Raw genomic sequence first — 13525 nt, 5'->3', positions numbered from 1 at the left:
TAAATGTTCCTGTTTCCAGAGCAGTTGTAAACAGTATGCCACTGTGATATACTGCTTTTGATGACCACAAGTCTGCGTGAATAAGGAGTGAAAGGCCATGCTGATTCAAACTTCAAAATTGATCCAACTCAACTGTCTTTATCCAGGGGAGGTTATAAACGGATACTGGGGATAGGCAAGCAGGATGAATTTGTGGGCTATACTCATTTAAAACTGTCTTCAGCATTTTGCTGCATATAAGATTTCTTGAGTCTTTGGTTAGGCTATTTAGTAAGCCAGATGAGCTCCTCTGTAAGAAAGAGTGATAAGGAGACAGAACTGCATGCTAAATTTGAAGAGTAGGTAAAGCGTGGATTTATGCAGTGGCATAATTATGTCTGGTTTTCCATGCTGCCATGCCCTTCCAAATTCCTTTGCTAACAATTTGTAACATCAGATTTAGTCTTCTGACTACCATTCAGCATCAGGCTGACATTTTAGCAAAACCAGTCAGTTGTAACACCGAGATCATCTTCCTGAGTGGAAATGATCAGGCCAGAGCCCATCATTTTATATGTGAGGCTAGGATTGTTTTTCAGTGTATGAGTTGATAAATTTAACCGTAACAAATCAAGTCTCTTATTTTAGTCCCTTGTCCTGTAAAGTTATGCCACTCTGCATGTGTGTGTGTGTGTGTGTGTATATACACATATATATACTAGTTCATGTGGTATGTCGTGACTGAATGCTGTAGTATTTGACTTGGGCACTTACTCCCACGTGTCTTTCCAAGTCTTGTTTAACGTATGATTTGTCTGGGGCAATGACAGGTTCCTCAGAAGACCCTCACTTTTGAAAGATGTACTGATGATGACATTTATAGAATGTCCTTCAGTTACCTCTCTAAGTACTTTGCCAAAGGCTGGGAATTATTTCCATTTTTCTAGGTGCAGAATCTTTTTATGCAGTATCTGGGTCCATGGACAAATCATTTTAAGCCAGTGGAAATAAAGCTCTACATAGAGCCTTCTGCTTGCTTTCTTCATCTGCACTGACTCAGCAGTAACAAAACTCTTCAAAGCAATTTCTTAAACCTCTTCAGCAAATTTAAGTGGAAATTTTTAGCATGCATATTAAAATGTGTATTAAAAACCTCTCTTCCCAGTGAATGATACTGAGAAATACATACGGCATTTGCATATGCTGGAAAGCTGCAGTTCATGATTTAACAAGGAGATTTAATTCTCACCTGAGTATGTGAGAGATACAACTGACTTTACTAGAACTAATCATATGCGTAAGTCCATTCCTGAAGTGAGCACAAAGGTTTAAGATGTTTACTGTAAGATTATAGGATTGTACGATTGGGGGGGGGGGAGATGTTTGGTTGTTTTGTTGTTGTTGTTATGTTATATCATGAAAGCTCATTTTGTGCAGAAACATGGGAAATCTTTTATCTTTGTAGCTATTACAGTTTTGGTTTTTTTTTATTAAGTTTTAACAAAGAAATACCTTTGTGGGCTCTTTGTGCTTACTGTATTTGAAAGTGAAGCACTAATCAGGAGTGATCAGGAGTGACAGGTAATAGTCTAGCATAGGTAACTTCCACTGTAGCTTAGAAGGACTTCAAGTGCATATATGATGTGCTGGGTGGGTTTGCAAGGAAAGACTTGGGAGGGAGCTTGTGGAGAGGAATTATCTCAAGTGGCCATAACTGGACCATGATGCACAAGCCTGACCAAGTAATATTCCTGTTCCACGTATGGTTTAATTGAATATTTCTGTAGTTCAGCCTTTTCTTCTTGCCTTCCCTTCAGCAGGAAATGACATGTGGCTATGAAAGGCCATTTATAGAATAGATGCTAACTGATTCTCAAGAGCTCTCCATCCCTTCTATGAAACCATGCCTTCAGTTCTTCACTTGGTTTTGAAGAATGGTGTATTTCTTGCAGTGGCTGGCTTCCAGCATGAGCAGGCAGCTCTTCCCAAGCAGTGTGCAGGTAGTGGGCACAGTCAAGTATTCTGTAGATTATCCTGAGAGGCAGAGCTGTGCCTTTTCTGCAGAAAGCTTGTGCTGTTCATGCTCACTCTCGCTGTGGTCACTCAAGTCTCTTCTTCATCTTACAATGTTTTTCATCTTGGTTGAGAACAAGAGAGAGTGTACTAGTGACTGATATTAAGTGCACCTTTTTGGGAGATGAGAGATGGAGTCTTGAGTCTTCTGGCTGACAGTCCCATTGCATGGGAGTTTCTCAAGCTGTGCACAAATGCTTTGTTAGGCTACTGTATCAAAAGAATAGACATGTATTTTCATTTCCTTCAGCTCCCTTTCAAAAGAGGACTGGTCCTGCTTTCAAAATAGATAATGTAAGCACCTATTGCCAGGGGAGGATTGAATCAGTGAACCTGATCTGACACAGGCATCTATTTTTGACATTCAGGGAGGCACTAAAGTCTGAAAGAAGGTCTGGTGTAACACATTCCTTTCACCAGCTTTTCCTTTTGCTGTCATGTCTTACTGCTGAGACTTGAATTAGTACTGTTTGCTGTGTTGCACGTTTTACTTCAAGCAAGATGTAGAAGTCTCCTGTTGCACTGCAGGTTCTGCCGTGAAAAAATCCAGCTCAGTACACTGAAAACCGTGAACCTGATTCAGAGATACTTACCTTCCGTGTGTGCTTCAGAGGGAGCGTAGTTACACAGTTCAGGGCTGTGGACTCTTTTTGGGAGTGTTAAAGGCTGGAAGTGAGGTAGTGTAGTGTTGAGTTGCAAAGACCCTCAGTCCTTACATACCTCCAGAAATTTGGTGTTCTTCATCCTTTACCAGTTCTCTCTGTTTCAAAGTGGTTTTCACAACAGAGTCTTTAGTGACTTGTTTTTTTGAGGCAGGGCATGCTTGTCATTTAGGACATCTGGCCTAGATGTTTCTCTAGAGTATTTTTCAGTGTAAGTGCAAAAGACACAAACTGGCACAAATAAATTAATAGTTTTGTTTTAAGGCAGGTCATTTTGAAGGGAAGAAAAGTCTAGACAAAGGCATAAATTAGTTAAACTGCCTTGGGTAAGTATTTCATCAGTGAAGTGGGTCTTTGAGTTAATAACACCAAGTTGCTGGAGCTTTCCACTTAGGTTTAATGAATCTTTATGCTTCTGTTTGTCATTGCTTCAGTGGTGAATGAGGTCAGTTTCTGCATTAATAAGCTGCTCTGCTTAGATTTATATATATCTAAATGGGATGCTCAACTTGATGATTCTAGTTAAACTATGTGAACTATGTAGTCCCTGTAGAGTATGTGGTGTGAGCTGTGGTCCCCAACTAGTGGGTGGAAAGACACTTTAATACTGTGGCTGTTGACATGCAGCTAACCCTGTATTAGGAAGGAGAGATCCTGGCAAGAGGATGTTTCCAGCAGAAGCTTCATGGCTTCAGGAAGGTTTGGGTTGCCTACTTTTTTTGTTTTATTTTGTATCTTTCCTGCAGCTGTTCTGGGCAAGCAGCTGAAAAGGAATCCTAGTAAGCAAATCATGAGCTAACAAGAACTAAAATGGTATTGGTAAAACAGGCTATTTCTGTCTCTCTTGCCTTTTCTCCCGCTGTCCTCCTCTAATTGGAGATTTTTACAACTTCAGTGACTAAAAACCAAACAACAGCTCCCTAAAACTCCCAGACTGTACAGGAGATACGCAGCTCTTCTAGTGGCTACAGCCCATCCTGTTAGGAGGGCCTTGAAGAGCAAGGCTGGTTTTTCTTTCTGGCTCTGTAGCCTGAGTTCAGGCGTCTGACCAGAAGCCATCAGGGTTTGGTGTCTGGTGTTGTCTGCCCATTGGTTGAGCTCCCAGGACTGTGTCCTCTCCCCCTGGTGCTCCCAGGCTGCTGGTTTCTTGGCGTATGCCTGCATCCTGACAGCTGCGTGCAGTGAGTCCTGGGAAACGGTAAGCCTCGTTTGCCCTGATGGTGAAGGTAGTGATACTTGTCAGCCACTATAAAAGCACTTGCCTGCTTTAAGTATTTCTGATGTGTTGGTAAGAAATTACAGGTGGTGCAAAATTACTTAGCTGATGTCAGAGATTAATGTGTGTTTTCTGGCAGTCAGCATTACCTGGAGTTGGCTGTTCTTGTCGACTGAAAAGTTTAATTTTTCAGAACATAGTTTCAGCTCTTGTATTATTCTCAAGACTTTTATGTCCAAGTTAAAAATTAAAACAAATTTGAAAAGCTCCCACACTTAATTTTATGCATTTTTTTCTTTATGGATGGATTACATTTATTGTACAGTTGTCATTCTTGCAACAATATTAATAGCATGTGATGTATTAATTGAGAGTGCTGGAGATGCAGTGGAAGTCAGAATTTAATTTCTCAGGTTGAGATTTGTTACTGAAATTCTAATAGTCTCTATATTGATCTCTGGCATGGAGATTGCAATTCCAATTTCCAGTATTTTTGAATGGATATGTTTGTAAATGCGAAACATTCTCTAGAGCTGTAGATATAATCCATCTTAAGTTTGGGATAGTGTAAAATGTATCAACTCCCAGCTAAAATCAGTAGAATACTATATTGATGTCTGTCTGAAAATTCTCCTCTGTAAGTAATTGGGACTGTTTGACTGGGTTTTTTTCAACCTGTTTATTTATGAGGATCCTGAGAAGTTTATTTGGAGGAGTTTCCACCATCTGTCTTAGTTCACTTGTATTTTTACATTTAGTAGCCTAGAGGATAAAAAAGAAACAACCTCTTACATCACACACAGCCTGTGGCTCTTCCCTCCAGATGAAGACTTTTTTATTTTAATGGCTCACTGGTGCCTGGAGCTCACTGGAACAGTCTGTAAGGTCCCTATCTGGGACTAACTTTCCGTTTCTCCTGTTTACTCTTTCTGTGCTTTTGTGTAGATTGCAGGTTTGAAACCTTTTTATGGTTAGGCCTCTTGATGCTGCCTTCTTCACACTCCCTTGGTGTTGTCTCTTCTGTCCTTGATGCCATCATTTTGCCAGTGTGGGGCTCAAGGTGAATACAGCAGCAGAGCCTGTTGTGCGATATGCTGCCGGATGTCGTTCCCAGCGAGTGGTCCCTTTAAGCTGCTGTGTTTCCTTGGCCAGGATGTTGCTATTGCATTGTGAGGTGTCAGTATAGAAATTGACCTTGCTTGGGCCTTGGCTGGTAACTTTTTTTAGTTCTGAGTCAGCTTGTGTTGGGGACAATGGGAAACTGGTCTTCAGGAACCTGTGTGTGGGCTTCCCCATCTGTTCTGCTCCCAGTTTGCTGTTTATATGTCAAAGACTCTTTGGGGTAGTTTTATTTTGTTAGGGTATCCTCATTTGTACTTTGGCTGGCCTGGCCACGTGATGGATGTGATGTACACATTAGTGACAGCAGAGCTTGATGGTGACTTTTGGATTTGCACAAGATTTGTGTAATTGAACGATGGAGGGAATTGGTGTGCTCTCAACAGGAGGCCCTTGGCTCTATCAGCCTGCTGGCCTTTTGGCCTCGCAGTAGGCTGTGTTTGTTCAGGCTTTTTCCTGGTAAGCAATCTGTCTGTTCTGGGTTGTTTCTTTTGGAGTTACTTTTTTTGAACATTAATTGAGTTTGGTTGCTCTCATGTTTGATTGTTATACATGAATGGTGGTTGCAGTGCTAAGTTCATCCTGGAATCTGTATCTCATAAAATCAAAACCGGCGTACAGTATCTGGAAATGTTACTTTAAAAAAGATTTATCTTGAGTATTTTAGATCATCTCACTCATTTATATTTCAAGTTCACTGAAAAGACAACAGGATTCACAAAGAATACTTTTGCAAGCAGTTTTTAAAATTGGGATCAGAACCCTTTTTAAAGCATGAAAAATAGTTTTTTTTTAATCAAATCAGTTTAAGCTGGTGTGACCTGCTAAAGCATTCATGTAGATGGTAAATGAAGTTGGCTGAAAGGAATTTGACACTATGGGTAATTGTGTAACTAAACTAACTAGTGATAGACTTGTACATTTTACTCACTACTTCCTCTGCTCAATTTCCTGTGTTGATTCAGGAAGAAAGTTGCATCCTCTGCTAGCTGGGTAATCCCAAAAGTCCTGGGTGGGGATTAGACCCATTTTTGCTGGTACAAAACAGTAACTGGGAGGTGCCAAATTCCATTTGTCTGAAAGTCTTCCGTGTTAATGTATGTCTCTTGCAGTCAGTGAAGTTGGAGAAAATGTGTTTGATTTTTCTGGTAAGTTTCTAAGCAAAACTTTTTGGATGTTACATTTAAAAACCAGTAGTGAATTTGAATCATTTACGCACTTATTTTTGTGCAGTTTCTGTTTCCTCTTTGCAAGTGTTGCCGTTTTTTAGAGCGGCTCATGGAGGTGTCTTGATTCTCTGTGGAAGTTCAAATAGCTCAAACTACTAGAAGTTAACTGGCGCTAACTCCTTAAAGTGAGAACCTAAACAATGTGCTGAGCTTTTTCAGTAGCATTTTACAACTTTCAACAGGGTAGTGTTCAGTGTGGAGCTTGTTTTTATACTATATATTCTATTTATAATGTTTAATAGTACATGAGCAACACTGCTTTAGCCTTGATTACATACAGGGAGGAATAGAATGTATTAGTGGTATGCTGACTTTCTGGGGACTTTCTGTACTTGTTTTCTGTGAATATTTCTGTTTTCTGCAAGTAAGTACAAGCTGAAGGTTTATATTTTGGACTGATAACATGCTCTTGTATCACCAAAATGAAATATTATTTTTTTGCCTGGCAAAATCTTGGAGCAGATTCTCCTGGAAGGCATGCTAAGGCACATGAAAAACAACAAGGTGCTTGGTGACAGCCAGCATGGCTTCACTAAGGGGAAATCCTGCCTGACCTATTTGGTGGCCTTCTATGGTGGGGCTACAGAACTGATGGACAGGGGTAGAGCAGTTGATGTCATCTACCTGGACTTGTGCAAAGTGTTCAACACTGTCCCACACAACATCCTTGTCTCTAAATTGGAGAGACACCAATTTGATGGATAGACCACTCGTTGGATAAAGAACTGGCTGGATGGCCGCACACAAAGAGTTGTGGTCAATGGCTCAATGTCCGGCTGGAGACCAGTAACGAGTGGTGTCCCACAGGGATCGGTGTTGGGACCGGTCTTGTTCAACATCTTTGTCGGTGACATGAACAGTGGGATTGAGTGCGCCCTCAGCAAGTTTGCCAATGACACCAAGCTGTGTGGTTCGGTTGATACGCTGGAGGGAAGGAATGCCATCCAGAGGGACCTTGACATGCTTGTGAAGTGGGTTGATGTCAACCTGATGGAGTTTAACCGTGCCAAGTGCAAGGTCCTGCACCTGGGTCGGAGCAATCCCAGGCACAGCTGCAGGTTGGGCAGAGAAGAGATTCAGAGCAGCCCTGAGGAGAAGGACTTGGGGGTGTTGGTCAATGAGAAAATGAACGAGCCGGCCAACCGTATCCTGGGCTGCATCAAAAGCAGCGTGACCAGCAGGTCGAAGGAGGTGATCCTGCCCCTCTCCTCTGCTCTCGTGAGACCTCACCTGGAGTATTGTGTGCAGTTCTGGTGTCCTCAACATAAAAAGGACATGGAACTGTTGGAACAAGTCCAGAAGAGGGTCATGAGGATGATCAGGGGGCTGGAGCACCTCCTGTATGAAGACAGGCTGAGAAAGCTGGGGCTGTTCAGCCTGAAGAAGAGAAGGCTGCGTGGAGACCTCATAGCAGCCTTCCAGTAGCTGAAAGGGGGCTATAGGGGTGCTGGGGAGGGACACTTCATTAGGGACTGTAGTGGTAGGACAAGGGGTAATGGGTTAAAACCTAAACAGGGGAAGTTTAGGCTAGATCTAAGGAAGAAGCTCTTTCCTGTGAGGGTGGTGAGGCACTGGAATGGGTTGCCCAGGGAAGTTGTGAATGCTCCATCCCTGGCGGTGTTCAAGGCCGGGTTGGACAGAGCCTTGGGTGACAAGGTTTAGTGTGAGGTGTCCCTGCCCATGGCAGGAGGGTTGGAACTTGATGATCTTAAGGTCCTTTCCAACCCTAACTATTCTATGATTCTATGAGTTTTTCTAATATGATGAGTTACATTAGCATAAAGTTCATGTAGTTACGATATGGAGTCCCCGCTTTTAATCCATGCACCAAGAGCAGTGGGGGAACTGTAGCATTGAGAAAGGAAGGGGAAAGCGTGGGAACGTTCTCTGTGTCACTTTGTCAGGAAAAGATGCAAAAGGAAGAATATTTGTTCTGTACATAGCATGTCGGAGATCTCATTATAGAAAGTTTAAGGCGTGTAACATTACCCACGCGCCTAGTATTGAGAATTGCAGCTTTCCTCTCTTTAGACAGGAGTCTCTTTAGATACTGAAGGTATAAGCTGTCCTCTCTAGCTTTTGTGTGCACTTTATTACAAGGGAATATTGAAGAATTCAATCAGTACCTGCAGGTCTGACTACGAAATTATCTAGAAGCAAAGCACAGTGATTTATCACATCTTTTTTATAGCTGTAGAAAATACGAAAACACCATTTTTTTTCTATTCATTGCATTCATGTTCTTTAAGGATGTAGCAGTTTTATGCATTGCCTAAATAATAGACCATTTCAGATGATTTGTTCAGTGTCTTAGTTTGATCCTGAAAGACTTCGTCTGTAATAAGAAGTGCCAAATTGTAGTATCTTTCTGATATGCTTGTCTAATTCAGTGCTACGTAACTTGAAAGCCCCTTCTTAGCTTTTTCTACTTTTGGCACTAATTAACATTTAGGTGTTTCATGATCATTTCTTAAGTTCTTTTGCAATATGAAGTTCATGTCTACTTAGAGAAAATAATCAGCAATTTACTTACACAGTGCATATAAATTAACCAACTTTTGTTCTGTCTACATTTATATGCAGTCAAGAAACCAATTTATTTATGCTTTTCCCTGTAAGGTATTATAGTCTGTAAGCAAGGAGAAGAATATTTTCAGCTGTGCATATGATATCAAGACCTCCAAGAAAATGCTACTTTGATGGGCTTTTTGCATTTTGACACATTCAGTGCGAATACTGAGAGAAGTATAAAGTAGTTGGGACAGAAAGTAATCAAGAGTATTTTAATAAGGGATGGTGACGTGTATGGGAATTTCTGCTGGGTTTTATATGTTTATTGAGTTTTAAAAAGTGTGAATACAAAAGAATATTTGCTTTAGATCTCAGAAGCAGAACCATCTGCAGCAGCGACTTCCTGAAAAACTTGTGTCTGTTGTTTTAATGGGTGGGAGACCATCAGCTCTATATGTTATTCTGTACTGCTGTGTCTTGCCTGCTTCTTTATCTGTGGGATTTTTGTGTCATATGTATGTGTCAAAACACATTATGAGAATGAAATAATGTCTTATTTGTTCAGACAGGTGGAAATAATAAATTTTGGCTGAAAATCTTTATTCCCCTAATATTTTGACAATAGGTTTTATATCTCAAATATAATAGCTAAAGGAACATTTTGTTGTTGAATTAAAGGGCTCCTTCCTGTTTTATTTAGATTATCTTTTAAGTGCTATGGGAAAAAAAATATTAGGAATTACTGTTTGATATTAGCCTTGTGTGTTGCAGTTACTGCAGTAAGGAGAAGATGTCCTTCTTTGATCAAATCAAGTTATCGGTATGTGTAGGAGAAGGAGAGAGTGGCCTGTAGTGTGATTAATAGCTAGGACTAGATACATTGTTTTAACAAATTGTATTTCTCTACATTATACTTTCCTTTTAGTAATGACCTGACATTGTTAATCAGTATCTTTTGCAGTCTGAAGAAATAGAACGTTCCTCTCTCAAAGCAAGGAATGCTGTAGGGAAGCTAAGGCTACCTGTATGGGGTTTGCTGTCCGAACCTAGCTGGTGGGACAAGAGGTAATGAGGTCAATGAAGAAAGGCAGATAATGGTGGTGGGATTAAGTAACAAGGTATAAACTCATAGACATTTTAAAAAAATCTTGTCAGATGTGTGTATAAATATATTGTATGTTTATATAAAATGTTTATATAAAGACACATAGATGAGCTTCTAGGATAACTCCGACCAGTGTACGGGTGTATAACTCCAACCTGTAAACAGGATCATGAGATGCCAAGCCCTGTCCAGTTAAGACCTGTGTTTGGCTAAGGGGAAGGGCTTAAAAATCTTCATGCCATTTTCCAGAAGCTCCAGTTCCTCCAGCCTGCCCTTGAATGTCTCCTGCTGTAAACTAACCCTTTCTCACTGGTCAGGCTCTGTTCACCTTCCTACGAATACCTTCAAGAAAACACTGTTGGCTCTTTAGCTGCACCATCAGTATGCTAGTAGGAGCAGGGCAGCATTTCCTTCCTACTTTATATCTGAGTGAGAGTGTTATTTAGGCCAATCTGCTAGGCAGGTCTGCCTCATGTAATATCTTGGTATGATAGATGTTGTACTGAGAAAAAAAATTATGGACCTGTATCTGTTGATTTACTAAATTATTAAAGTGGATGCGAGCATCGGATTTATGCAATAAACTATGCTGCATGAAAAAAGGTTTAATTGACTTCACTCTTTAATTATTTAGAAAGGATGAGGTTAGAAAATGTGATCAGCTCCCCCTGTGCTCTGCATTAATAGCCTTCCATTGTTCTTAACTGTATAAGGGTTGCACTGGGGATTAGCTTTATAGCTAATAGTCTCAAGTTTGACAGTCTTAAGTTATTAGCCTTAAGTTTGGCAGTCCAGAATGGGAGGGATAAATAAGAAAATATTCATCAGGTTGAGTTTAGCAGGATGACATCAATGTGCAACTGCCTTTTAGACTCAGCACAGCTCTCCCTCCCTTTTGGTGCTGTGTGTAGTTGACATAGTATGCATAGAGAGTCATACCAGGACACTGCAGGAGTTAATCTTAAACCTTCTTGTTGCTCCATAACATTTAAACCTTTTCTTTTTTTTTTTTTTTTTTTCCCCTTTACAGGAAATGACCTAGAGGCCTTACAAATACATTTGTGCATTTTTGTTCTGAGTCTCCAACTGAGGGCAAATGCAGTCTGGAAGCACCACTTCTTAATGTTACAACGGAAACAACTACCTCAACAAACAAAGGGAAAGAAGGCTTGCAATAATAAACACTCTAATTTTTAATAGCTTACACTTGCAAAGTCTTCTGTAAACAGTCCAGATTATTATTTTTTTTTTCCCCTCCAGTATTAATAAGAGACACCACAAGTAAATCAATTTGGCAGACTGGATCTGTCGAGACGTTTGAAGATACTTGATCTGCTGACGTAAGGATTTGTTTTTTCAAGGAGGGAGCCTCTGCACTGCTTTTAGAATCGCTGTTGATCGGTGGTTTGCTCCACTTTCCCTGATATTACTAACAGGAAAATTGTATTAAGCTATTGCTTCTGAAACTGTTATTTGCATTGACAAAAATAACGTCTGTAGACTTAACAGCAAGTGATGACAATATGCTCATGAAGAAATTGTAGGCGGTAGCTTCTCTGCTTCAGCATTGCTTTTCTGTGTGCAGAGTGGAAAACCAAACAGGAGACAGAGCATTATTAAGATACATCGGCTTGCTTTTTGACTACAGTTTTAACTGCAGCAGGGCTGCACTGAACACTGAAAATACAAAGTCAGCAAATCTGCTGCCTTTCTCACTGCTGATACAGATTACGCGGACGCTTGCCTTTTTGAAATGCCTTTTGTGAAACCTACGTACACAGTCCTCCAGTGTTACTGTACGTAACTATATATTTGGGGAAGGAATTTGACAAGTGATTGTTAATTCAAGGAATCTTTGGACAAGCACTCACTTATGTATTGCTGTAGTGCACAAGAAAGCAAAATGGACTATAAGCGGCGCTTTTTGCTTGGCGGGTCCAAGCAAAAAGTGCAGCAACACCAGCAGTATCAAATGCCTGAGCTAGGCAGGACGCTGAGCGCACCGCTGGCATCTACATCCCCAGCATCCCCCTTGGTCTCCTCAGCTACTGCAGGCAGCTGCAGCCACCCTGTGTCCCATACGACTCCGATTGCAGACATCCAGCAGGGAATTTCCAAATACCTGGATGCGCTCAATGTGTTTTGCCGTACAAGCACTTTCCTTACAGACCTTTTCAGCAGTGTATTTAGGAACTCGCACTATTCTAAGGCAGCTATGCAACTGAAAGACGTGCAGGAACATGTCATGGAAGCAGCGAGTCGACTCACAGCAGCAATAAAACCAGAAATAGCAAAAATGCTGATGGAACTGAGTGCAGGAGCTGCAAACTTTAAAGATCAAAAAGAGTTCAGCCTACAAGACATTGAGGTAAGTTAAGTTGGGGGTACATTTTTGCGTGTGAATTTGTATCATTCCTTCTTAGTTGGACATCTCTGCAAAATCACTTCTACACCAAAAGTTCCTTCTGCTTTGCTTTGTATTTGTGGAATGTGCTGGTAAAAAGAGAAACTCTTTATTTCCTGTATTTTCTTGAAAGTAATAAATCATTTGTAGTGCCTAACTTCCAGCTATGTTGAATTAGGTATTTAGTAGATATTTCTGCATAAGAACTTGAACTGTAAAGGTTTCATGAAATAAGGAACACGAGGTACAATTATATTGTATCACCTATAAATTTCTAAATGGTAATCTTCTATATGATTTAATCTTAAAACCAGCAATCCAACAGCCTCTTTATTCTTGGGGGCAACTATGCTTAGTTTAAAAATGATAATGCAAAACAAGAACAAAAACCCCCAACCAACCAAACCAGCACCCTGCTCCTCCAGACCAGCTAGATAGAAGTTTTAAACAATCTTCTGTTTTATGTTAGCTAATATTTCTAATGGTATTAAGCCATCATATTCTAAATCAACCTATACTTTCCTTAGTATTATCTATTCTAAGAGGAAATCTGAACACTGGGAGTGGCGTATTGTCATCAGTGTTTGTGTAAAACTGCATATTACGTGACTAGTGGTTGAAATTGGTGTGAAATCATGTTTTATCACTCTTCGAAGTATTTTTGTATTGTTGAGCTGTTATGCTTGGAAGAAAAATACCATGCTAGACTGAGACATTTGACATTTTGTGTTGTAAAAAAATTTGTCCTGACTTTGCTATAATTTCCATACATTGGCAGCGAGTGCCCAACAGCCAGAATTCGGAGAGTCTGAAGTTAAAAGAGGATCCCCAACTCTCATTGTGCCTGGCTGGGTATTTCTCCTGTAGTAAATGTCTTCACTACATAACAAGCAGTGTTAAGTGACAGTCACAGATGAATCCCTGGTGGTTTAAGTAGTTCCTCATGTTTTGACGTATTTCTTTACTTTACAGCAGTTGTTGCAAAGTTATTCCTACAGAATTTCATCTTGAGTGGAAAACTGACTTTTGAGTTCTCCTATTTTTTGTGTAGATTTCAGGTAACTTTGTAAGGATAAATGTTATATACACAGCATATATCTGCTTTCTGTAACTGCACAACTTTTATGGGTGAAGTAGTTAAGTAGAATATTATTTGTAGTACATAATTTTAGTGAGAAATACGGCTGGTTTCAGTGTTGTATACTTAGTATAGAGTGAATTAAGATT

At 40.3% G+C, this 13525-nt stretch overlaps 1 protein-coding gene across 5 annotated transcripts in view; it reads left to right on the top strand.

The window, feature by feature from the left end:
- The window catches only part of GARRE1 (granule associated Rac and RHOG effector 1), a 64985-nt gene that overhangs the window by 20444 nt on the left and 31016 nt on the right, over positions 1-13525 (top strand). For 3 of the 5 annotated variants that reach the window (XM_062618224.1, XM_062618226.1, XM_062618221.1), the window contains exon 2: positions 10925-12262. In XM_062618224.1, the coding sequence (XP_062474208.1) occupies positions 11768-12262 (495 nt within the window). In that variant the 5' untranslated portion in view covers positions 10925-11767. Of the gene's footprint in view, positions 1-5251; positions 5369-10924; positions 12263-13525 lie in introns of those variants that run through there. The other 2 variants (XM_062618223.1, XM_062618222.1) reach the window with 2 other exon arrangements.

The sequence above is a fragment of the Pezoporus occidentalis genome, unplaced genomic scaffold, assembly GCF_034315485.1.
Source record: "Pezoporus occidentalis ecotype Australia unplaced genomic scaffold, CSIRO_AGI_Poc_V1 ctg20, whole genome shotgun sequence".
Taxonomy (NCBI): domain Eukaryota; kingdom Metazoa; phylum Chordata; class Aves; order Psittaciformes; family Psittacidae; genus Pezoporus; species Pezoporus occidentalis.
The sequence above is the reverse complement of the archived record's forward strand: the minus strand, read 5'-3'. Positions and strand labels throughout refer to the sequence as shown.